General features: G+C 37.7%; 1 protein-coding gene and 1 long non-coding RNA gene across 5 annotated transcripts in view; both read left to right on the forward strand.

The window, feature by feature from the left end:
• The window catches only part of LOC127512278 (L-asparaginase 1-like), a 172,063-nt gene that overhangs the window by 43,302 nt on the left and 101,430 nt on the right, over window positions 1–27,331 (forward strand). Inside the window, exons 11-16 of one of the 3 annotated variants that reach the window (XM_051893052.1) lie at window positions 457–552; window positions 808–971; window positions 5,078–5,164; window positions 5,577–5,637; window positions 6,345–6,410; window positions 6,697–8,015. In XM_051893052.1, the coding sequence (XP_051749012.1) occupies window positions 457–552; window positions 808–971; window positions 5,078–5,164; window positions 5,577–5,637; window positions 6,345–6,368 (432 nt within the window). In that variant the 3' untranslated portion in view covers window positions 6,369–6,410; window positions 6,697–8,015. Of the gene's footprint in view, window positions 1–456; window positions 553–807; window positions 972–5,077; window positions 5,165–5,576; window positions 5,638–6,344; window positions 6,411–6,696; window positions 8,016–27,331 lie in introns of those variants that run through there. The other 2 variants (XM_051893053.1, XM_051893054.1) reach the window with 2 other exon arrangements.
• The window catches only part of LOC127512292 (uncharacterized), a 33,412-nt gene continuing 23,650 nt past the window's right edge, over window positions 17,570–27,331 (forward strand). For both annotated transcript variants that reach the window (XR_007930171.1, XR_007930173.1), the window contains exon 1: window positions 17,570–17,714. This is a non-coding gene — a long non-coding RNA (uncharacterized LOC127512292). The remainder of the gene's footprint in view (window positions 17,715–27,331) is intronic.

The raw sequence follows: 27,331 nt of genomic DNA on the forward strand, positions 1-27,331 counted from the left end.
TAGCCCTCCATTTTGCTCTTTCAGTCGCATAACTTACATGTCTACATTCCATCTCCGTTATCACACAACGGCACACAACAAAAACAGCATTTAAACGTGCCATTCAATAATGTCAACAACTGCATTGTATGCCACATTTAAATGACGTTGCTGTTGGACGGTTTACATTACTTCAGAGTTCCTACTGGAGGTGCGAATGTAACCAGGAAAATAGCCCTAGGGGAAAACTTAGTTCTCAAGTGATCACACTGGTTGCTAGTTCCTATAATTACCCGGTGCGAAAGCTTCTATATAGTGTACACCCCTACTCGGGAGTGATTTCACTTAACAGTTGTGCCAGTTTGGTGCACTGCATTTTAGTGTAAACTTTGATTACAAAATGGTACAACTACAAACATAATGAATCAGAAGAAACTCAGATGTACAGATCAACTATAATATTACTGATGTCCACAGGAACTTGATGCCATAGGAGATGCACTAACTCCCTCTCTGGCCTGTGCTGCTGCTAAGGTCGGAGACATTGAAGCTTTGGAGGCCATAAGGGAAATGGTAAGATATTGAAACCTGTTTGGACACCCATTTAAAAAGGCAAACACTGCTTGTAAAAAGTGGAATCAGAGAAATGCAGCCTATTTTTACAGTTTGCAGTAATGTATTTTTGTAAAATTATTTTGTATTTGAATATTTTTTATTATATTAAAAATGGTCCAGGAGCATGCAAACAAGTCAGCTTTGCTGGTTTGCAGTATTAAATGCAGTCTAGCAAATCAGGATACGAGTTATAATTCATATCTTTCTATATAGGGCTCTGACTTGAGCATGGCAGACTATGATGGCCGCACTCCTCTCCATGTCGCTGCATGTGAGGGTCATCTGAAAGTGGTGGAGTATCTGCTGAGTAAAGGGGCCACAGTCTACGCCAGAGATCGCTTTGGTGATACACCACTTCGCAGTGCTGTTTTCTTCAGGTAGTACTGATTTAAGTGTCCAAATATTTTTTAGGGCCACAAAAAGTTTTGAATTAACTGTTTGCCACGTAATTTATACAGACAGTCTTTAAGGCGAACTGGACAAGACCACTGGTTTTAAACTGGTGGTTGCGACCCATAAAGGGATGCACTGATATAAAAAATTTTGGCAGATACGATAACCAATAATTCTTTATTTTTGAAAGCCGATAACTGATAAGGTCAAGGTCAAGGTACCATTTATTGTCTCCCTTAGGAGAAATTTGTCTTGGATGAGAGAACTGCTGCACATCAGCCCACCCAAACATTTCATACATACATCAATTCCACATAAAGCACTCTAATCTCCAAAAAAAAAAAAAAAAAAAAAAAAAAACACATAATACTAATACTAATAAGAATACCTACAAAAGAACACACTTTTTATTAAATAGTCTAAATAATTTTAATTTAACACATAATTACCTTAAAAGCATGCTGCATCTTTCCCATATTACCTTACACTACCATCAGTACATGCAGTTACGTAACCACCTTACTGGAGTTGCTCATTAAGTAATTTTATCGACAACGGGACAAATGAATGTTTATAGCGATAATGCTTGCATAATGGGACCCTGTGTCTCCTTCCAGAGTTCAACACATACTCAGAATACAATACATGTAAGGGGTCCAGTACAATCTTATTAACCTGCTGTATCATAGACATCTCAAAAATATCTTGTAAAGTGTTTAGTGTCCGTACTCCCATAATTTTTCCTGCTACCTTGACCAAATTACTTATTTGGGTTCTCATTTTCACTATTAGATTCCCAAACCAAATGATGATTCCATAACGCAAGACAGACTCAATCGTAGCTTTATAAAAAATTTGCATAATATTGCTACTGACTCCGAATAATCTTAGTCTTCTTAAAAAAATGTAATCGCTGATGAACTCTTGAACAAACACTTAAAACAGTGTGTGTGCCATTTGAGCTCACCCTCAATGTGGACTCCCAAATATTTGTAAGAAGCCACCTGTTTAATCTCCTGTCCATATATTACAACAGAGCTCCTGTCACCCATTGATCTGGGATCTATAATAACTTCTTCGGTTTTCTTAACATTGATCAGTAGGTGATGAGCATCACACCAGCCTATAAGCCCCTCCACAGCTGCTTTATACTCATCAGTACTGGAATCTCTTGTTAACAGGTTCACAATTACCGTATCGTCTGAAAATTTTAATACAAATTGGTTTGATTGGTGACTACGACAGTCATTTGTGTGTAAAGTAAATTGAAAAGGCGAACTTACACATCCCCGTGGGGCAGTGTCAGGTAACACTGAGTTAATTTTTACTTGTTGCGTCCTGTTTGTCAAGAAAGAATAATAGCAATTTATTAAAGAAGAATTAACATTTAAATTAAATAATTTCTCCAGCAAAATATGCGGTTGAATTGTATTAAACGCAGAACTAAAATCTATAAAAACAACCTAGCATAGGCAACTGGGCTTTCCAGATGCTTCAAAACAAGGTGCATTAGTGTTGAAATAGCATCATTAGTACCACGGTTACTCTTATAAGCAAACTGATAGTAATCTAAAGATGGCTCCACTTGTCTTTGCAGCTCTTCTATAATAAGCTTTTCCATTGATTTCATGACATTAGATGTCAAGGCCACCAGCCTATAGTCAGTATTGTCCTAAGGAGAAGAATTTTTAGGAGTTGGAATTATAATTGATTTTTTCCAAAGCTCTGGTATTTTATGCAAATCAAGTGAGAGCTGGAAGAGGCTATGCCAGGCTGGTGTGAGCTCCTCAGCAAATGTCTTTAAAAGAAAACATGACATTCCGTCTGGTCCCGTTGCTTTGTTAAAATGCAAAGTTTTAAAAATACATAATGCTCATAACAGCGCCTGAATCTATTAATATTCTATCATTACAACTGTTATAATTTATTTCACTTAATATTTCACCACATTCTTTAAAAGTATCAGTCTCAAATCTCATTTAAAACTTATTCAGTCCATTTGCCCTTTCCAATTCATTGCAGGCTACCATTGCTTTTCCTTTTGGGGTCATGTTAGTCATTCTCCGAATTGAGTTCCACAGTCCTTTTGTGTCTGATTTTAGCAGATGTTGTTCAGCCCGTTCCTTATATTGCGTTTTTGCTAACCTCAGTTGCCGGTTAAGGTCTTTTTGTGCTGACCTAAGTCCCACAATGTCCCCCGACTTGTAGGCTATTTTCTTCATTTTTATAGAGTCTTTAATCCCCCGTGTTATATACGGTTTATTGTTCGGATATGTCCTCACAACTTTTTGAGGTATAATTGAGTCCACACAAAAGGAGATATATGCAGTGATTGATTCAGTTACGATATCTATATCTGCATCCTGATAAAAAATGTCCCAGTCTGTACAGATAAAACATCCTTTCAGCTCCTCTATACTGTCACTGGACCACACATTTACCACCTTAGATGTTGGTTTACTGGACTTAAAAACTGACCGGTAAGTAGGGAGCAGATGGACAGCGTTGTGGTCTGAATTACCTAGGGGGGGTCTGGCTTTGGCCACATATGCATCCTTGATATTACCATAGCACTTATCAAGAGTATTATTTTTCCTCGTACCACACTTTACATATTGAAAAAATCCTGGTAATTACCTCTCCAATCCACACTGATTAAAATCACCAAGGATCAATAAAGGTGCATCAGGCTTATTTTGTAAGAGCCTGTGAACACAGTCAGTAATTTGACTGGCTGCTCTGTTAATATTCCCACTAGGTGGAATGTACACAGCACAAATAAAAATGTTTGTAAATTCTCTTGGTAAATAGTATGGCCGTAATGTAATACACAGTAATTCTAAATCAGGATTGCATATGCTGTCTCTGATTGCAAAATTACGACACCAGCTATTGTTAATATATACACAAACTCCCCCACCTCTCTTTTTACCAGAGTTCTCATCTCTGTCCAAACGTACATGGGAAAAAAAAAAAGGCTGGTCCGTTATTTTCCAATAAACCTACATTCAAATTTTTATATGATTTTTGAGAGCCTGATTACAAAAACAAAATCTCACCATTAAAAGCCATGTCCCAAGCACCCAATTATAATGTTCTCATTATAATTTTATGTAGCCAATATGACAAACTTGTGCTGCATGTTGTACTTTTTGAAGGGATTTCAGTCATTTCAAGTAATTCAAAACCATCAACAACCAAAGTGTCTCAGCTGAAGGAAATAATCCATTATTTATTGGCCAAATTTTCTTATTAGGCGATAACAATAACATTAAAAAAGAACATATTTTGGCCGATACCGTGCATATATCATGCATCCCTAGTCACAAGTCTGTTCTGATGCAAGTCACCATATAATCATTTATAGTTAGCATAGAATTTACTCACCCTCATTCCAAAACAATAGCTGTGTCCCAATTTAGAGGCTGCATCCTTAGAGGAGCGCAAAGTTCAAAGGCCATGACTTTGAAGTAGAGTTGTCAAAAGTACTGATGTACCTAGTCTGTACTGAAATTTGAAAAATGTGACACTTTGAGCGCTGTTGAGTGGATTCATAAACACCTCTGATTGGCCATTGTGTTGACGTGCTCATTGGATTCAATAATCAACGCTTCAAAAACGTTGTAAATAGTCATCAATGACACTTTTCACCGAGCACTTACACAGATACACACGGGAGCATTTGAAAGCAGGTGTCAATCGCGGACCAGTCCACTGATAGACACCTGCTTTCAAGCGCTCCCGCTCCTGCTCCCGGTTTCAAATTCAAACACTTCCGTGTGCTTTAGAACGCTCCCGTGCGTTGATCATTGTAGCCAATCACAGACATATCAGATGAGCGCACCGATCAGAGGTGTTTACATATCCGCTCAACAGCGCTCAAAGCATCACATTTTTAAAATTTCAGTACTGATTGGTACTGAAGTTGGTACTTTTGACAACTCTACTTCGAAGTCCACGAAGGTCGAAATGAACATTGTTAAATGGGATGGCCTAGCAACTGTGACAGCTGCCGTTGATGAGCACCAGTACACCTGGCAAAGTCAATTAAACACATGTGGCTCTATATGTTGTTTTTCTATGTCTGTAGGCACAAGGATGTTGTGAAGTTGCTGAGGAAGACTGGAGCTCATTTTTTCCAGGATGAAATGGTTGATGCTGGAATGAAGTTGCGCAGGTCTCATTTATATACACACATTTATTCTCGATCAATCCTTCTCTTATTGCTTTTATAAACTTGTGGACACAGTAATTTGATAAATGACACACATGTTGGTTTTATTGTTATTAATAGTAGCAGTAGTAGTACTTTTTTGTAGTACTGATTTATTTCATTACAATTCTTCCGTTAAGTAATATAATTAAGATTGAGGTGGATTTTTAAATGGCACATTAAAGTTCAACGGAAGTGCAATCACAAAAATGAGCATATCTATTTTTTTTTTTATTTTTTTTTTTTGTTTGTTTTCAATTTAGAATTTATGTACAGTTTTGTGTATTGAGCACAGGACTGTTTGTTTTCAGTTTATGAACTTTCTGTGTTAAGGTTGATGAATGCTCATTTAGAGATTTTAATGTGTGTTTTACAGTCTTGCGGAGAGTGGCGACTTGGAAGGATTGGAGATTTTGCAGCTAGCTGGGGTTGAAGTGGTGAGTTAATGATGGAGATCTGTGTGGAATACAGAATTATAACCAAACATTTGATGCCTTCAGTGACATTTTATTCTTATAAATGTTTGAATGAAGATACTAGACATTATGTGTTGCATTGGCTTAAAATGAGTTCTGCACTGACAAAGCAATGACAAAAATGGCGATATGTTTTAAAGATGCTTCCTGTAAACCAGAGGTGACCAAAGTCAGTCCTGGAGGGCCACTTTCCTGCAGAGTTTAGTTCCAACTAGCAGAGCTTTATCCTCATTCACTATTCACTACATTACTTGTTTACTAGTCTACTTGAAGGAGTGAATGAAAACGAGTGAGCGAATTCGGACACTGACTGCACCAGAAGGAAGACGCGGGAATTCATTCGGCATGACCCTCACAGTGCATTACTGGTATTCTCTGGTGGTTGAGTGTACATCGGTTGTACACTCGTTATTGCGGTGCATTATGGGATTGAATAAGCGCACTCGATAACATCCACTGTGGTTTCGGACACCACTACAAATGGCCGTCCCCTCAAACAGTGCCCTATTTAAGGATGTTGGGGTCGATTTCGAACAAAGCCCTTGATTAGCTGGTTCAGGTGTGCTTGATTGGGGTTGGAGCTAAACTTTGTGAGACAGTGGCCCTCAAGGAGAAGGATTGGACACCCATGCTGTAAACTTTTATTAATGGGCTTCTATCACATTTAGGCAAGTGCCACTGGAGGTGAGTAGACTGTTGAGTTCCTACAACAGGCGGCTCAGTATCAAACTCAGGTAGGAAACAAAAACTAATATATATATATATATGTGTGTGTGTGTGCGTGTGTGTGTGTACATTGTATTCAAAAATAATAAATTACATAAAAAATGCAACATTTCATGTAAAGTGTCATGTTGTGCAACTCCTCAAAGACTTCAATATACTTTTAAATTAATTTCTTTTTTTAATGTATTAATATTTTAAAGCCTTTTTTTTTTTTTTTTTTTTGCATATTTAACATTGCATAACTTGTTGCAGTTGAAGCGCAGAACTCACATTCTCTTTCTGTTTGTTCTCTAGAATGGCGAGTTTATCAAGTTTACTGCTTCTCCAAGATCTTGAGGAGGCCGTCCTGCTAGCTGTCACTTCCTGCCCTTATCATACATCCGCTTTCTTATTTTTAGCAGACATACAGTAGATTTTCCTTACTTAGACAATTATACTCTTAAAGGGGTCATATGATGCTATTTTAAAAGTTCATTATTTTGATTGTTGGGTGTAATAGAATAGGTTAATATGCTTTAATGTTCAAAAAACACATTATTTCTCACATGTTGCAGCTACTCTATTCCCAGTCTGTCTGAAATCGCTCATTTCTACAAAGCCCCTCCTTCCGAAAAGCTTAGAGTGCTCTGATTGGCCTAGTGCTTTGTGATTGGCCAAACACCTCAAGCGTGTGTCGGAAATGTAACGCCACTCACCATAATTGCAAGCTTCAGATTCCAAGGCTTCTAAAGAATTTATAAACACACAGTTAATAATAATATTGTCAGCTTTACCTTATCAGTTCGGGCCCGAGTCAGATTCAATAGAAACCAAGAAAAAAAATCTCTTTGTGAGAGAATATTTGCTTTATAACTTTGCAGGCCGTATACATGCACAGATACATTTCACACTAAAGGGAAAACATTAAAAAGCATCATTTGACCTCTTAAAACAAAGAGCACAAGTCATACATTTTTAGATCCATGCCTCTTAAACAGGCCATCAGATATGAATGTGTTGTGATGTTGTAAAACAATCATACTGAAAGATCTGAACATACAGTTTTTAAATTATTTAATTTTATAATCATTTATAATCATTAGACATTTATACACTCTTGTACATTACCATAAGAGTGTTGATTTTTTTTTGTGTGACACTTGACTGCTGTAAGGCCATCATCCAATGCCAATGTTAGACACATTCCCTCAACTGACGCTGGAATGCGGTTTGACAGAGAAGAACTGTTCTTTCAAAGAGCATGTAGAAGGGAAGCTTTTCAAGTTTTGATCATGATCATGAAGGTTTGCTTGCTTTTAATCAATCTATGTAATCAAATGTTTTCATATATGATTAAGAGGGAATGAAAGATCTGAAGATTTTAAATAAATCAATCATACATAGTTTATATATGATGTAATTTTATATTCATTTATAATAATTAGTCATCTATAGGGATGTTCTAACAGAATGTCTCCATTTCAAGGTTTTTAACATCACAGACCGATGTTGTGAAGCAGTAATTTTCCATTGTTTTCCCTTGGTATAATAAGAATTGTACTGGCCAGATGAAGTCTGAGCTTTGACATACGCAACTAAGATTATTCAATAAACCCTGCTTTTTATTATCATCACTCCTTTACGTCTCTTCTCTGGCTTTCTCAGTCAAACTCTAGAAGGCTGTTAATATGAGTGAGTCTTGAGGTACCAAACAAGACTTTCTGTTGACAGGTTTGCAGAGTTGCACACACCAGACAAACGTAAATACATATTTTTGAGATTAAATATGTATTTAATCTCACTTTATTAACCAGTCTTTGCTGCTGAACTTTGATGATCCAATTCAACCAATAAGCAAAAATGACTTTAGCTATACATCAAATTTGTGTTTTATATATATATATATATATATATATATATATATATATATATAGTTTAATTCCTAAAGAGTGTTGAACTTTATTCTCCTGCATCCTGGGGCCCATTCTTCGTATGTCACTAACTTGGTTAGCTGGATTTGATTGATGACGATTTGGCATGATCTTGGATTGTTCGGTCCTTCTTATCGTGGTCACAGCAACAGGTCCGTAAGCTCAAACCTGCTCTGGAGCAGACTTATTTCATGTAAACAGGATTAGATCGCATCTTTTTAAGTAGAATTGATACTTAAATTAATACTTAATCTGTCCCAGCCACTGCTACTTTCTTGCAAACGTACCCTAATGTGAACCAGGGACAATAATAATGATTTAAAAATAAATTTACAAATAATATTATAATGGTGTGTAGTCTATCATAATATAGACACCGCCAGTTTTACTCATTGAGAGATTTATTCGTGAGGAAATAATTACCTAATAATTTTATTGGAGTCTTACACATGATGTGGGCTACAGTTAGTCTATGGTGCATGCATTAATTTGAACGGTGACGCTATTATGGGAGTGGCTTGATGCAGCACAGGAGATGCAGATAACTTGACCTTGACCCTTAAGAAACTTTAATTAATGCTGTCATGTAATATAGCCTAAATAATGGGAGTCATGTGAAAAAAACAGTGCACATTTCATTTATCTATTATAACTTTTATTTATTTATTTATTTTTTTTTTTGCTTGGCTGTTTTCTTATAAAAGGTGCAGAAATTTGTTGAGTATTTTGTCAGGTGTCTTTTTAATTATATGATGTCACTACGTTTCCATCTTGACGCCAGCCAATCGCTGCATTGCTGATCGTGGTTTCGAGTATCGATACATCTGCCCTTTTCGAGGAACACATGAACGCGCAGTAATCGCAGATAATTTAATCTAGATATTTTAATCCAGTCCGCAAATTCGTTTGAAGAACCAAATTAGCCAGAGTTCAGTTATCACGATTAAAAGATCTGGCATCTGTCAAATCATCTCAGATGTATTAAGGTACGAATAAAGGACCCCTGTTCTTCTTCAATCCAGAGTGGCAACACAGCTGAAAGGTTTGTTTGAGCTGCGCCCTCTACTGTACAGATGTGAATTTTCATTTTCTTCAGTCTGAGGCTTATTCATTTAACTTTTAATCCCACAATGCACTGCAATAACGATTGTACAACCAAAGAGCTAAGAACCCAAGAGGCGACACTTTGATACTTTTTGGGTAACAGCCACTAGATGGCGCTCCGGTAGCGCGGCCGCCATTACGGGGTGAAAATACTAACTGGACCATATAATCCTTCACATCTTACGCACCCAAAATCGGCGAATTTCACTGCCAAATCAGAAGCGCAATAGAACAGTTTTTTAAATTAAGTCACCAGTAAATTGTATGGCTCCCCAGTAAATGTTGTATTGTCTTATATATGTTTTATTTTACCAGTTGTGGAATCCAACCATTCAGCCATCTGAGGTAACGTAGTTAGCCTACTTTACTGAGTATTTCCATTTTATGCAACTTTACACATTTATTTATAGTAAATTAATTAATAAATTTAAGATCATCATGTTTGCAGCGAACAATATATTTCAGACCTAGTGGAGTAATAGTAATAGTATCTAGGTCTGAATTGAAATAGTGTCGCTTCTTGTTAGTGTATATTCTTTGGTACAACCGATGCACGCTCAACGGCTAGAGAATACCCATAATGCACCATAATGTAGGCTACTGTCATCCATTCATTTTCCAAACCGCGCTGGTCCAGTAGCTATATCATACAGATAATTTCCTTTTTAATTGATCATTAAATCGTTTAATTAAGGTTTGTACATGCTAGTTTTCGTGGCAAAATTTAACATAAATATTCATTACTACTGGAACTGCCAATTTGCTACATTTCAAATGATTATTAAACAGCAAGGACAAACTATGCGAAATCGGCAGCCCTTCCGGCGCACTCAGTGTCCGAATTCACTCACTCGTTTCATTCACTCCTTCAAGTGGACTATATTAGTGGAGTAATGTAGGGAATAGTGAATGAGGGTATAGGGGGCGATTTCGAACACAGCACCTGTCCTCCCTCATTTACTGGCAAATATAAAATTCCAGAAGGAAGCCAGTGGAAACCATCCCAAAAAAAAAAAAAAAAAAAAAAAAAAAAAATCAACAAAAGTCCTCTTGTCCTGGTCTGGCCCTCAAGGGCAGTGAAATAAAATGCCTCCTGCATGCTGATGAACTTCTGCTGCTGTCGCCTCATGAAGAGAGACTGCATGAAAGCATCTTATTTCTAGAACAGTACACTAGTGACTGGCCTTACCAATAAACATGGAAAAAAACTTGCATTTCTGATAAATAATATAATTTTACAATCGGGGAAACACTTCTTAATCATGTCACCTGTTATAATTATTTGGGTCTCACAATCTCAGCTTCTGGACAATTTGAGATGGCAGTAAAAGTTCTGACCGATAAGGCATACATGCAGGGCTTATTACAGTATAAGAAAGTCACTGTTCAAATTTAACCCACCTATTAAACTGTGGCTGAAAATTTTCAATAGCATCTTCAAGCCCATTCTTCTGTATGGCTGTGAAATCTAGGGCCCCAAATTTAAATTAAACTATAAATCTTGGGATAAACCACCACTGAAATTTTTTTCACTTCGAGTTCTGCAAAAACATCCTGGGACTTCACAGAAATGCCCCTAGTCTCTGTTGCAGGGCAGAATTGGGCAGGTATTGGGCTGTTAAACGTGTGTACCGAATTTCAAAATCTACGTGAAATGTAGCGCGAGGGGCACTTCATTAGGTGGTGCTATCGAGCCATTTTGCCCCGCCCAATTCTGAAACCCATAACAGACGTAAATTTTCACCACTTCTGATGCGTGTGCAAAGTTTCATGAGTTTTCGAGCATGTTCAGGCCCTCAAAAATGCGATTCACTGACACCAACAATATGAATGATGAAAATAGATCGGTAAATGCTGAAATCTTGAATACTCAGTCTCGTAAATTCGTTACGAAGACGGACAAGAAAGTCAGCGATAGCAGCCCAATTTGTTTAGTGATGGCATTGAAATGGAGGCAGAGCAGAAAGAATTTAAAATCCCTTCTAAAAGGAAGAAATCTAGTGACCTTCAAGCTGTTAGAGCTAAGAAAGCAGACGTGGAAGATGTTTTTGGTGAGGACGGAATGGAAAGTGGCAGTGAGTCTTCTGATTCTAGCGTCAGTTTCTCTCAGAGTGACTTCACTGGTCGCAGTTATGAATTGGACGATATTAAGCTCTTTCTCAGAGCTACAAAAAATAAGAGAGGGGTGTGTGTTGATGAGTATTTTCCCCACACAAAACGGTTTGTGGACAAAACTAGGTATTTTATGTTGGAGGGCTTGTTTACAAACAAGGAAGTGTATCGTTTAAAAAAGAAAACTCACTTCTGACAATGCAAACGAAGTTAGCGACAAAGCATAATAGCTTGGCTAGTGATGTGTGTGTGTGTGTGTGTGGAATGCTGCTGTGTTTCTTCTCTTTCTTTTTCTTTAAACATGAGTGAAGTGAATATTGCGACTTTGAATGTAAATGGGGCAAGAGAAATGAGAAAGAGAGCTGAAATATTTGAGGTATTTAAACAGAAGAAGCTGATTGGGCAGGGGAGTGGGATGGAGTCTCTGTATTGAGTCATAACACCTCACTTAGCGGAGGGGTTGCCATCCTTTTTGCGAAAAGTTTCAGTCCACATTCTTACCAGGTTAGAGAAGTAGTCAAAGGTAGATTTTTAAAAGTAAGAGCAACTTAAGAAAATTTTGTTTTTGTTTTTATGTGTGTGTACATTCCAACTTCATCAGTAGAAAGAATGCTATTTTTAAATACTTTGTGTTCTGCTTTGCAAAAATGTTCTGTGGAAGAATATTTATTCTTGGGGTGGTGATTTTAACTATACGGTATCAAACTTGAATAGGAATCATGTTGAACCCCACTTGGCCTCTCGTGATTGGTTAATTCAGCTTGTTAAGACGCATGATTTATGTGATATTTGGAGACAGTTGTATGAGAAACAAAGACAGTATACCTGGACTCATATTCGTGACAGTGTGATTTCTCTGGCAAGATTAGATCGATTTTATGTTTTTAAGAATCACTGTAATATTGTAAGAAGGGTTTTAATTACCCCAGTGAGTTATTCTGATTACAGTATGGTGCAGTGTTCTGTGTTTTTAAATTCCATTAAGACAAGAAGTGCATATTGGCAGTTGAATACCAATTTGTTAAGTGACAAGTATTTTAAAAATATGTTTAAATTGTTTTGGGATGAGTTTAGAACCAGAAGGAAATCCTTTAAATCCTTAAGACAGTGGTGGGATTGTATAAAAATGAACTTGGGGTGGATTACAGGAGTGACAGTGAATTTTTTTTTGTAACGATTTGCCCCAGGTATCAGAAAAAGCCAATGCTGAGATCTCAGGCGCCTTGAGCATGAGGGAGTTATACAAAGCCCTCCAAGGAATAGAGTCCTTTTATAAGGAATGGAGTTGACTTTTATAAGTCTTTCTGGTCAGAGTTGGGAGAGGACCTGCTGGAGGTGTTGAATGAAAGTCTGGCTGAAGGTCAGTTGCCCATGAGCTGCCGTAGAGCAGTGTTAACCCTCCTGCCTAAGAAAGGCGACCTTACAGACATTAAGTGTTGGCGACCCGTATAACTACTCTGTAGTGATTAACTGTGATAAACTGCTCTCTAAAAGCCTGGCTAATAGGCTAGCAGGAGTGATGGATGGTGTTATCCATCCTGACCAGACTTACTGTGTTCCCAGTAGATCAATATTTGATAATATTTCATTGGTCCGTGATGTTTTAGAAGTCTCCAAGATGTTAGAATTAGATTGTGGGTTAATCTCTTTAGACCAGGAGAAAGCTTTTGACCATGTTGAGCATTGTTATTTGTGGAGAGTTTTAGAAGCTTTTGGGTTTTGTCAGAGTTTTATTAATTATATTAAAGTTATTTATAGAGAGTATTCTTAAGGTGAACGGTGGTTTATGTGCTCCTTTTAAAGCTCAAAGAGGTGTTAGGCAGGGGTGTTCTTTGTCTGGTATGCTTTACTCTTTGGCTATAAAGCCTCTTTTACAACAAATTAGGGGTAAACTTCACGGTATATGTTTGCCAAACTGTAAAAGTAATTTTATTTTGTCAGCATATGCAGACGATGTTATAATTATGATTAGCAGGCAAAGTGACATTCAGGTTCTTTTAAATTTACTTAAAACTTTTAAAGGTCTATCTTCTGCAAGTGTAAACTGGAGTAAAAGTGAAGATTTATTATTGGGTAAATGGGCAGGTGGGAAACCAAAACTTCCTGAAGGTTTAAGTTGGGGTAAATTTGGTTTTAAATATTTAGGAGTGTTTCTGGGTGATGAGTTAACAGTACAGAAAAATTGGGAAGGAGTCATTGAAAAGGTTAAAGGTCGTCTGGACAAATGGAAATGCTTAGTGCCAAAGATGTCATATAGAGTGCGTATTTTAATTATAAACAACTTGGTTGCATCTTCATTGTGGCACAAGTTTGCTTGTGTTGATCCTCCTCTATATCTGTTAACAAAAATTCAGGCTATCTTAGTAGATTTTTTTTGGGACAAATTTCATTGGGTCCCACAGAATGTTATATTTGCCAAAGGAGGAGGGTGGACACGGTTTAATACACCTTCAAAGTAGAATAGCAACCTTTCGTTTGCAATTTGTACAAAGACTACTAGTTGGCTCAACTGATTTTAAATGGTGTGCTGCTGTGCATGTCATTTTACATAATCTTGGGAGTCTGGGTTTAGATAAGACTCTTTTTCTTATGGACCCAATGAAACTGAACACTTCTGGCCTGCCAGTGTTTTACAGAAATATTTTTAAGGTTTGGAGTCTTTTTGTTTTTAAACAAGCAGAAGGTCCATAGTCTCTTCACTGGCTTTTAGAGGAGCCCTTAATTTGTGGAGCACGTCTGGATGTGTCTGCAAATAGACTTTTCCCAGGACTTAACAAGATGCTCATTGGTAGCAAAGTAATAACTTTGGGCCAGTTACTGGAAATATCAGGACTCGATTTCAAGAATGAAGAAGCGATTGCTCAACATTGGAGAATCAGGTCAACACGTGTAGTTGCACAGCTATTAATGAAATGGCGGGCAGCTCTTAAACCAACGGAAAAGACTTTGTTGACTGGGTATTGTGATGGTCTTTGTAAACCAAATCCTGAAGACTCTTTTCCTTGTTTGTTTTATTCACTGAACCTTGAAGGATTTTCTGGATTTTTTCTAGAAACTGTTGGATCTGTGTGTATAGACTTTTTTCAAGCACTGGAAAGGCTTTGTATAAGTATTGTGTGATTAGTTTTAATAAAAATATGCTGAATATGAAAATTGACACTCCATGGCGCAATTTTTTTAAGTTAATCGAGGGCAGAAAGCCTGAGTGGAGAGCACTATATAAACCACCGTTGATCAAGAAGACGGGTGACTTACAGTGGAGAATTCTTCATGGCTCTGTTGCTGTCAATTCTTTTATTTCAATCTTAAATCCTGAAGTTAGTGCTGAATGTCCGTTTTGCAATGTAAGAGAAACCATCTTCCATGCTTTTGTGAACTGTAATAGATTAGAACCTTTGTTTTTGGTTTTAAGGAATATGTTTAGTAGTTGTAATGAGACTTTTTCTATGGATTTATTTATTTTGGGTTTTAAATATGTGTTGAAAAAAAGATCTGTTTGTCAGTTACTGAACTTTGTTTTGGGCCAAGCAAAATTGGCTATTTATTTAAGTAGAAAAAAGAAAGTTGATCAAAATGTGGAACAGAATATTGTTGTGCTGTTTTCAAATATGGTGAAGGCTAGAATATTGGTTGATTTTAATTATTATAAATATATGGACGATCTTGTTACCTTTGAAGGTATTTGGTGTTGCAATGAAGCTTTGTGCTGTGTTTTTGAAGGAGATTTGTCTTTTACACAATTCTTGTAATATGTAAATTAATTGTATTGTGATTTATTTTTGTAATAAAGGATTGTTAAAATTCAATTCTCTCTCTCTCTCTCTCTCTCTCTCTCTCTCTCTCTCTCCGCGTTTGCGCATGCGTGGGTGTCTGTGGAGTGAGTGGAGAGTGAATCAGAGCATGGCTGGAGTTTTTTCTTCAACTATTTACGGTCTGTTTTTCTATTCTTTTTCTTATGTGTGTATTGTTTCTATATCTTGTGGTGTTGGTATTTGAGTGATAGTAAAAAGGGGGGTGGGGTTCGGGAGTGTTCGTCAGTTTTTTAACTGACGGCCATGGCTAGTTCAGGAGGAGCGGCGTTTGAACAGCTAACTCGGCGACATGGAATTAAAGTGCCGGTTGGTGCTGAGAGCTCAGTGGAAGAAGTTAGTTTGGCGATTGGGAATATTGTTGGATGTGATAGTATAAGGTCTGCATCTAGGATGGACGGTGCTGTTGTCTTGTTTTTCGACAAGATTGACAAAGTGAATGAGGTGGTTGAAAAAGGAATAACCTTGAACGATAGTTTTGTGAAAGTGTTTCCTCTTGTTAACCCAGCGAAGAAAGTATTGTTGTCAAATGTGCCTCCTTTCATTAAGGATGAAACTATAGAAAGGGAACTTTCAAGACATGGTCAGATGGTTTCAACCTTAAAAAGGATCCCTTTAGGTTGCAAATCGCCATTGTTGAAGCATGTCGTTTCATTCAGGCGACAAGTATATATGGTTCTGAAGAGTGAGGTAGAGGATTTGAATATTGTTCTGAAGTTTAAGATCGATGGTTTTGACTATGTGATTTTTGCGTCAACTGAAAGCTTGAAGTGTTTTGGATGCGGCAATATCCTTATTTGATTTCATGTCCAGAAAAAAGAAACTCAGAATGATAGTAGGCCTACTGTGGAAAAGGTTGTAGAGGTAGGAAATAGTGAAAAGAATAACACAGAGCAATTGGATGATGGTGGTATGAATAGAAAAGAGAGTGAGAAAAAAAGAAACAATGATGGAAAGGGAGGAAGCAAGTGAAAGTATAGAGGAAAACACGAAGGAAACACAGGAAAGTGAAGAAATGGATCTAAATGAGCTAGAAGAAGAACAGCTTAGAGATGATGAATCGATTTTTAAAGTTCCAACAATTAAAAGAAAAATCAATGTGAGGTTGTGCCCAAATCAAAGAAAAAAATGCAGAACAGTGACGCTACTAAGGAGGTTGGGGCTTATAGAGAGTCTTACAGCGCTGATGAAGGTTCAGGTTCGGATAGTGAGAAAGAATCTTTTGATTCATTCAATAATGAGAAGAAGGATTTTAGTGGCTATAGTTTAGAGAAAATGAGAAGCTTTTTACAGTCCACTAAAGGGAAGCGGAATGTTGAAGTCACTGATTACTTTCCTGATCGGATATTGTTTATTGAGTCAGGCAAAGTTTTGATGAGAGAAAGAGGGGATAACAGTTTGTCTAATCCAGATGTGTATCGGCTGAAAAAAATAGTAAAAAGATTGAGATCTCAATGAAGGCAAAATGAAAATGATCAAATGGTGGAATAATAATACAAATGTGCTTGTTTTGTGCTTTTTGATATGCTCTCTCCTAATGAATAATTTTAAAATCTCATCCATTAATTTGAATGGAGCGAGAGATGCTGCTAAAAGTTATATGATGTTTTGAAAATGAAAGGTATAGATATAGCGTTTGTACAAGAAACCCATAGCACACCAGATAATGTTGTAGAGTGGCAAAAAGAATGGGATGGTCAGATTTGTTTTAGTCATAAAAGTGTTTTTAGTGCAGGAGTTGGCATTCTATATTCAAGGAATTTTTTGCCGGATTCATATAAGATAGAACAAGTAGTAGAAGGAAGATTATTAAAAGTTACAGCAAAATATGAAAAGATAACGCTAGTATTGATTGATGTTTACGCTCCAGTTAAGGCATATGAAAGAATGATTTTTTTTTTAGATACACTTGCTAATACAGTTCAGCAATGTGAAGATCATTATTTAATAATTGGTGGAGATTTTAATTGTACTGTCAGTGATATTGATAGGAATCATCTAGAGCCTCAATGTGCTTCAAGACGAAGATTGTCACAATTAATTGCATCAAATGAACTTTGTGATATTTGGAGGAATTTGAATAGCAATATAAGACAGTGTAACTGACAGAGAAGTCAGTTTATATTTCATGCTTATTTAATTATTTTATAGATGTTTTGTTAAAGATCTTTTAATTTGAAACTGCTTAGTAAAGAGCTGTTTGAATGGAGACTTTTATTATGAAAGCACAGAGTGAATCAGGAAGAAAGATGTCTGCACCGCATGGAAAGTTGAAGCGTTTTCCACATTTCTAAATGTTTATATTCTACTCATCTGGAGTTAAAAAGGACGTCAGATGCAAGATTAAGTTCTCCTTTGGTAATAAGCAGCCAATGAAGTAAGTTTTTCATTTATATTGAATGTGATTGATGTGGATTGTGTTGCTATGTGGAAAAGAGCAATATCTGTGCAAAGACTACAGTTATGCTGTTGAAGTGAATTTAACTCTGTTTAAAAGTTCTCACGGCATCTTGAGTTGGAAGCAGTCAATAAATCGCCAGTCATCAGAGAATCCTTGTGCTCGTGAAATTACTGGGGGGAGCTACAGTGAGAATTCATCTGCTCTTCACGGTTAGAAGAAGGAACGTTTCCAACCAGCAGACTATAAAGCATCAAGTTAACTCCAAGTTCGATCATTCTGGATTCTTCAACTACTGCATACTCCGGTAACTAAGAAGCTAGAGACATGTACATGTACAGCGTTTAAAGGCATTGTCAAGTTAAGGCCAACAAGAAGATAAGCACAACCAAGTTCAAGTTAAGGTGCTTAAAGTGGACTTATTTTTGCCATTTGCTGAAAAGAGACTCTTTAAGTGTGCAGTACAGTGTTTAAAGTAGTGCTGGTGTTATGTACTTACCTTTTTAAGTTTAAGTAATTTTGGAGCAGGTATCAAGCTGCAAGTAAGACAATAATTGTGAAGAATCGCAAAGTGCAAAGCCTACAAATAACCTGGTCTAAGTGTCTCTGAATTTCTGTTACAAGTTTAATATACAGGTTGATTGAACTGTTAAAATACCACTTTAACTAGAGTTAACAATCTAAGAGAGATGCATCTGTTGAAAATACCCATGTTCAGTATGATTCACGTTACATGTGTAATTTGTCAATTAGAGTAGTCATTGTAACTAAGAGATACAGAAAATGGCAGAAGGTGGTCAGTCTGCTAAGAATGGCAAAGAGAATATAACAGAGACTGTGCAATCACAGCAGCAGCTAGAATCCCAAGATTGTGTAGACACACAAGCACCAGTAGCTGTTGATGATACAACAGAACAAGAGCCACGAAGAAGTCAAAGAGCATGCAAGTTTACCGAGAAAGGTAAAGAATTACATGATGAGAAGCTTATTAAACTTAAAAATCACATTCAAAGCTCTTATGAGAAATGGAAGACTCTTGCTAGAGATGCTAGACAGAGACTAATGGGGTGTCTATCCAATGACACGCTACAAAGCCTCATAGATGCAATCAGTGGTGCGTAAAAGGATGTAGATGTTGCTTATGATGAGTTGCGACAAAATGTGAGTCCAGACAGTGATACTCGTCGCAGAGTAGACACTTGTGTTGCAGTCACAAAAATGATAGTTGAGTCTGCATGGAGTCGTCTAGATGAGGGAGTTGAGAGTCAAGATCCTCTTAGACTAGAAGCATGCTGCATTGATACTGGTTCAGTGTTCTCATCCATAGCCTCGAAATCAAGTCATGGATGTACCAGGTCTTCTTCTCAGTCTGTGAACAATTCAAGTGTGAGCTCCAGAGGTTCAAGTTTGTCTTCTGCTAAGAAACAAGAGGCTGCTGCAGAAATTGCTGCAACTGAAGCAACTTTAGAAATATTACAGCAACAAGAGCATGAACTTGAAGAACTTCAAAGACTTGAGGCTAAAGATAAAAAGAAAATAGCAGAACAAGAAGCTGAAGCATTGAAGCGACGACTAGAAAGAGAAGAAGAAGAAGCTCGGCTACGTGTTAAGATTGAAGCTGAAAATACTGCTAGACGGAAGGCATTAGAAGACAAGCGCAGAGAGCTTGAGCGCTTGGAGACACTAAAAAGTTAAATGCTGCAAAGGCACGAATGCAGGTTTACAAGCAGAACGAAGACTCAAAGGAAGAAACAAGAGAGCTACTTCGTGACTGCACATCTGTAAAAAAGAAGCATGTACCAAAGTTAAGCAGCTCCATATTACAGAGCATGCCTCCACAGGAAAGTGTGACAAAATCACATCAAGAAGACAGCACTCCAGACCTTGTTAGGATGTGAGCAGAATCTATTAGCTCAAGTCGTCTTCCTATACCCGAACCTGCAACATTCTATGGAGACCCTCTCAGATTTAGTGATTGGAAAATCTCGTTTCAAACTCTGATCGACAGAAAAAACATACCAGTGAATGAGAAGCTTTACTACTTACGCAAGTATGTGGAAGGACCAGCTAAGAAGGCCATTGAAAGTTACTTCCTGCTAGGCACAGAGTCGGCATATTATGCAGCATGGGTCGTACTAGAAGAAAGGTATGGAAACCCATTTATTATTGCTAAAGACAAGCTTAATTCATGGCCAAAGATTGGTTCCAAGGACAGTGTTGAGCTGAGAGAATTTACTGACTTCCTCAGAGGCTGTGAAGCAGCTATGTCTCAGATTAAAGGACTTGAAGTCCTTAATGATTGTAACGAGAACCAGAAAATCCTTTCCAAGGTTCCTGATTGGTTGGCCTCGATGTGGTGGAATCGTCAGGTCATAGAAATTGAAGAAGAAACTAAGACATTTCCTACCTTCAGTCAGTTTGTAAAGTTTCTAACAGGAGAAGCTAAAATTGCTTAAAACCCAGTTACATCACTTCATGCACTTAAGTCTAATGAGGTTGGAAAAGGAAAGGTATCAAGAAATCAAGACACTAGAGCAAAGGTGTTAACAGTACAGTCCAGTGAGAAAGCAGATGCTGCAAAATGTGCCTTCTGTGAGAGACCAGGACATGGTGTTCACAAATGTCGCAGGTTTATGGAGAAGAGTGTTGCAGAGCGAATCAAGTTTGTTCAAATGAACAAGTTATGTTTTGGATGTTTAAAACCTGGTCATCGCTCAGAGAACTGTGAAGATAGAAGTGTATGTGAGAAGTGTCAGAAGAAACACCCATCATGTCTACATGAGGATCGTACCAAAGAAGCAAAGAGGACTCTACAATCAGATCAGTCAAAGGACAAGTTGAAGGAAAGAAAACCAGAGTTGATGCAGAATAAAGAGACCACAAGTGAAGCAACATCCAACCGAGTAATATAGGATGAGAATAATACTCGTACCTCTACAGTTGTACCAGTATGGTTCTCAACTACCAAAACCAAATCATGAAGTTCTGGTATATGCACTTCTTGACACCCAGAGTGATACTACCTTCATCCTGGAAGAGATAGCTCAAGCTCTTGACACGAAGAAGGAATCTGTGCAGCTGAAGCTCTCAACAATGGTATCCAAGAGTACAATTGTTCCATCCCAGAAGGTAGCTGGTCTAGTGATGAGAGGATTTTATTCAGATAAGAAGATCTCTCTGCCAGTAACCTATTCAAGAGAGTTCATCCCTGCAAACAGAACTCACATTCCTACACCCAAAACTGCAAGAGCGTGGCCTCATCTAATGCATATAGCTGGGAAGATTGCTCCTCAACAAGTTTGTGATATTGGCCTTCTGATTGGCTACAACTGCCCTCAAGCTCTCCTTAGAGAAATTGTGTCTGTTAAAGAAAATCAGCCTTTTGCTCAAAGAACGGATCTAGGCTGGAGCATTGTTGGCTATGGAAATTCTTCTGTAGACTACGGGGATGCCATCATAGTGAAACAAGTGATGCCAAGTCTGCCGTCTTCTCTCAATCTTACAAGTGAAGTTCAGTACATCTGTAGAACACATATCAAGGAAATCATCACTCCACCAAATGTCATCAAAGCTCTTGAGTCTGACTTCAATGAAAAGGCAGCAGAGGACAGTCGAATTTCTCAAGAAGATCTACGTTTTCTGTCAAAAATGGAAACTTCAGACACAAAGAAGATGGTCATTATGAAATGCCTTTGCCTTTCAAAGACGACAGACCAAACTTGCCCAATAATAAGGGATGTGCTATTCATCGCCTCAAATGCTTAGAAAAAAGGCTTAAAAGAGATGAGAAATACTATAGAGACTATGTAGACTTTATGAATGAGACAATTACTTGAGGAGATGCTGAGAAGGTCCCAGCTGAAGAAACTGACAAGAACCCTGCTTGGTACATTCCCCATCATGGGGTTTATCATCCTCAAAAACCTGGGAAGATCCGTGTAGTCTTTGATTGCTCAGCAAAGTTCCAAGGTACATCCCTTAATTTGCTAATTGGTCCAGAGTTAACAAACACCCTTGTAGGTGTTCTCTGTCGTTTCCGCAAGGGTCCGGTGGCAATCATGTGTGACACAGAGCGCATGTTTCACCAATTCCATGTAAAGGAAGAAGATCAAGACTACTTACGGTTCCTCTGGTGGGAGAAAGGAGATCTAGAATCCCAGCTACAGGTCTATAGGATGAAAGTACACATCTTCGGTGCAGCCTCATCACCCGGGTGTGCCAACTACGGCCTCAAGCATATCGCCGCTCAAGGTCGTGGTTGCTTCAGTGAAACCTCTATTCGATTCATAGAAAGAAATTTCTATGTCAATGATGGGTTGACAAGCGTCTCAACTGTAGATGAAGCTATCAAGCTGATTAAAGAAGCAAGAGAACTTTGTAGCACAGGAAAGCTTAATTTGCATAAATTTGTATCAAACAGTCAAGAAGTGAAAGCATTGATTCCTCATGCAGAATGTGCTCAGAGTGCTGTAGATCATGACTTGGCTTTGGGTGAGCTTCAAATGGAAAGGGCACTTGGTGTGAAATGGTGCATCAGATCTGACAGCTTCCAGTTCAGAGTATTGGTTAAAGAACAACCACTCACTAGAAGAGGTGTCCTGTCCACTGTAGCTTCTATATATGACCCACTCGGCTTTACAGCACCCTTCATTCTTGTTGGTAAGCAAATACTACAGCAGATGTGTCAAGATAAAGCTGGTTGGGATGAACCATTTAAAGAAGATTTGCGACCAAAGTGGGAAGCTTGGCTTTCAGATCTGCGACACTTGGCTGATGTGAAGATTCCGCGATGTTATCTCCCGTCGACCTTTAAGGAAGTTCAGCGTTATGAGCTTCATCATTTCTCTGACGCTAGTGCATCAGGATATGGAGAATGCACATATCTCAGAGCCATTGACGCATCAGGAGATGTTCATTGTTCCTTGGTTATGGGCAAAGCCAGAGTTGCTCCTACTAAGATTACAACCATACCAAGGCTGGAGTTATCAGCGGCAGTAGTTGCTGTACAAACAAGTGACTTGCTCAGAAAAGAGCTAGAAATAGACGACCTAGATGAGTACTTCTGGACAGACTCAAAGGTTGTCCTTGGGTACATTAATAATGACGCAAAGAGATTTCATGTCTTTGTAGCAAACCGTGTTCAGCGCATCAAACAAAGTACAGGTGCTAAACAATGAAGATATGTGACCTCTGAAGAGAACCCTGCCGATTATGTGTCCAGAGGCCTTACAGCAGAAGAGCTCATATCCTCCAACTGGTTTACAGGACCAAAGTTTCTGTGGCAAGATGAACTGCCCAGAGATGTTAAGGTGGGAGAGATCGTAGACAATGACCCAGAGATGCGAAAAGCTCAAGTTCATAAAACTCAAACAAGGGAAGAAAGCTCATTGCCTGATCGACTTCACAAGTTTTCAGATTGGACAAGAGTGGTAAAAGCTATTGCAAGACTTCAGCGACGTGCCAAGGAAGTCAAAGATCCAAGTCCAAGGGTCAATGAAGCCACCAGCATTGAAGAAAGAAAGGATGCAGAGCTTACCATTATCAAAATGGTCCAACAATCAGCCTTTTGTGATGAGATCCAGAGACTCCAGCAACAGAAGGAGATTGGGTCCAACAACAGCACAAACAAACTGCATCGCCTGAATCCCTTCTTAGATGAGCATGGTATCCTCAGGGTGGGAGGTTGCTTAGTACATGCTGCATTGCACCCACATGTGAAACACCCAGCAATTCTCCCACGACATAGTCATATATCATTGTTACTCATCAAACATTATCATGAACAAGTGTATCACCAAGGGAGAGGAATGACTATAAATGAGCTGCAATCAAACGGTTTCTGGATTTTGGGATGTAGCAAAGCAGTGTCTCCATATATCTACAAATGCAGTAGGTGCAGGAAACTCAGAAGATGCACGGAAGAGCAAAGGATGGCGAATCTTCCTCAGGAACGCATGGAAACAACCCCTCCTTTCACATATTGTGGGATGGACTGTTTTGGTCCTTTCTATGTCAAAGAAGGAAGAAAGGAGTTGAAACGCTATGGGCTTCTACTTACATGTTTGTGTTCCAGGGCTGTACATGTAGAAATGCTGGATGATTTGTCCACTGACGCATTCATTAATGCTTTGCATGCTTTCATTGCCATACGTGGACCAGTGCGTCAACTTAGATCTGACCAGGGCACTAATTTCGTTGGTGCAAGACGAGAATTTGCTGAAGCACTAAAGGAAATGAATCAAGAACGCCTAAAGGAGTTTGGCTGTGAGTTCATCATGAACACCCCATCAGCCAGTCACATGGGTGGCATTTGGGAGAGGCAAATTCGAACAATAAGAAGTGTCTTGACATCCATTCTGGATCAATCAGCTCAAAGACTTGATAGTGCCTCTCTAAGAACATTTCTCTATGAAGTCATGGCTATCGTGAATAGCAGACCTTTAACCACAGAGCACCTGAATGATCCATCTGGTCCGCAGCCACTTACACCTAACCATATCTTGACGATGAAGTCTTCAATAATTTTGCCACCACCTGGAGAGTTTGTGAAGGAAGACCTTTACCTTCGCAAGAGATGGCGTAAGGTGCAGTATTTAGCAAATGTGTTCTGGTCACGATGGAGAAAAAGAATATCTTCTAAACCTGCAACACAGGCAGAAATGGCACAAACGTCGTAGAAATGCAAAGGTCAATGACATTGTCATTCTGAAAGATGACACTGCTCCACGCAGTCAATGGAAGTTAGCGAAGGTAACAGAAGTACACAGTGGTACAGATGGCTATGTGAGAACAGTGAAGTTATTGATTAGTGATTCGACACTGGATAAAAAGTGCAAACGTGTTACTAAATTAGAAGTTGATATTGTGGAGCTTCAGAATTTATGTGGGTCCACAGGAGATCAAGATTATTTTAAATCTTTGAAAAAGAAAAAAGCAATTTTGACTGATCTATTAGGAGTCAGAGTGCAAGGGGCTTTGGTGAGATCAAGATTTTAGAATATATCTGAAATGGATGCCCCGTCTAGATTTTTTTTTTTTTTTTTTTGGCCTGGAACGAAAAAATGGCCAAAGCCGGTTAATTCATTGTTTAAAATCCAATGATGGGAAGGAAATCACTAAAATGTCGGATATACAAAGAAGAGCAGTTGATTTTTTTAAATTTTTTTTTTTATGAAGAGCTCTATGCAAGTGAACATGAAGAAAATGATTTATTGGCAAAACATTTTTATAAAGATCTTCCTCAGGTGCCTGAAGAATTTTATGAAGAATTGATGAAACCGTAGTCAAAGGAGGAGTTGTATGCTTCTTTACAAAGTTTAAAAAATGGGAAGGCACCAGGAATTGATGGTCTTCCTGTTGATTTTTATAAGGCCTATTGGGATTTTTTGGGAGATGATTTGCTTGAAGTTCTGAATAACAGCTTGAATGGAGGACAGCTACCACAGAGCTGCAGTTTTAACCCTGCTCCCAAAAAAAGGCAATTTAAAGGAAATCAAAAATTGGAGACCAGTGTCATTATTATGTGCTGATTATAAAATCCTATCTAAAACTTTGGCTAATCGATTAAAAAAAGTGATGGGATTGATAATACATATAGATCAGTCATATTGTATACCCAACAGGTCAATTGTTGACAATATTTCATTAATCAGAGATGTTTTAGAGGTTTCAAGGATTTTTGGCTTAAAATGTGGTCTGATTTCATTAGACCAGGAAAAAGCTTTTGACCGGGTAGAACACTGTTATTTATGGGATACTTTTAAATCTTTTGGTTTTCCTCATGGTTTTATAAATATAATAAAGGTCCTTTATGAGGACATTGAAAGCATATTGAAGATCAATGGTGGCTTGAGTGCTCCGTTTAAGGTTGGAAGAAGAATAAGACAGGGATGTTCAATGTCTGGAATGTTATATTCTATTGCTTTGGAACCTTTTTTAAATCAAATAAGGAAGAGTATGTGTGGTTTCAAATATGATAGTACATATATGTCTGTAAAGTTGTCAGCATACGCTGATGATGTAATAGTGTTAATTAATGACCAAGAAGATGTCAATAGACTAACAAAAATTGATGGAATAAATTACACTGGCTTCCTAAAAGTGTGTTGTATCTTTCCTTAGAGGAGGGAGGACAAGGTTTAATACATCTTGAAAGTAGGAAAGCAGCTTTTAGATTGCAGTTTGTAAAATTATTGTAACAAAAGCTGCCTTGGACAAATGTAGCATTTAAACTTTTAAGCGTGGTTGGGAAGCTCGGATTAAGTAAAGAATTATTTTGGACAAATTGTAAGAAAATAGATTGGAAAGAAATGTCTTTTTTTATGAAGGTGTTCGAAAATCATGGTGTTTGATGAAAATAACAAGGTCTACTGATGTAAAATCCCTAAATTGGTTGTTGTTAGAACCATTGACTAATGGGTCTCATCTGAATTTATCTTGCGAGATACCATCATGGATTGGACAAAAATTGAAGAATGCACAGATTATAACATTGAAGGATCTAATTGAAGTGGCTGGACGGAATCAAAGTAATATTGTTGTACTGACTCAAAGACTTGGAATTCGTTCTGAACGAGTAGTTGGCCAGATGTTGGAAAAATGTCAAAGCTCTTTATGTAAAGAAGAGTGGATGCTTTTGATTATTCAACATCACAGAAATGATAATTCTTGAAATGATAATTTGCCAGATGTGGATATTAACTGTCCTTTAATAGTGTCAAAAAATTTGAGGGACAGAAATTTTAAATTTACTGGAGGAAAATGTTTTTATAAAATGTGTGTAAAGGTGATGAACAAAGAAAAGTTGGTACATCGTTCTGATAATCCATGGTGTAGTCAATTAAATGTTGATTCCAATTTTAAACCAATGTGGGGTATGTTATCTTGCATGGTATTGTTGCAGTTAATGCCTTCATTTCTATCTTGAATCCACAAGTAAAAGATAGTTGTGTTTTTTGTGGGCAGAGAGAAACCATTTTTCATTGCTATATATACTGTGAAAGGTTGCAATCTCTATTTGAAGTGTTGAAAGTGATTTTTGATGATTTTAATGAAATATTCAGTGTACCTGTATTTATTTATGGGTTCAAGGAGTTTAAAGCAAAGAAAAAAAAGGGGGGTGTTTGCTGAATTTTATTATAGGAAAAGCAAAAATGTCTATTTATTTAAGTAGAAAACAGAAAGTTGAGTGTGGAACTGAATGTAATGTAGTGAATGCTTTTAAAGGACTTGTAAAAACAAGAATTAGACATGATTTTGCTTTTTATTTATGTATGAAAAACCTATTGGATTTTGAAATGATTTGGACTTGTGAAGAGGTACTCTGTAAAATTGAAAACAATTTTTTAATATTTGGTGATAGTATAAGATGAAACAGAATGTGAAATTTGTATAATTAATGTAAATAAAGTTTTCTAAAAATCAAAATCTCTCTCTCTCTCAATTCAATTCAATTCAATTCAATTCAATTCAGTTCAGTTCAGTTCAATTCAGCTTTATTGGCATGACTGTGGGATAGCACAATGTTGCCAAAGCAATAAACATGTAAAAAGTCATACAAGTATAGATAAATAAATAAAAAGGGGGAAAAAACACAT

This window comes from Ctenopharyngodon idella, chromosome 5 (assembly GCF_019924925.1).
Source record: "Ctenopharyngodon idella isolate HZGC_01 chromosome 5, HZGC01, whole genome shotgun sequence".
Classification (NCBI taxonomy): Eukaryota; Metazoa; Chordata; class Actinopteri; order Cypriniformes; family Xenocyprididae; genus Ctenopharyngodon; species Ctenopharyngodon idella.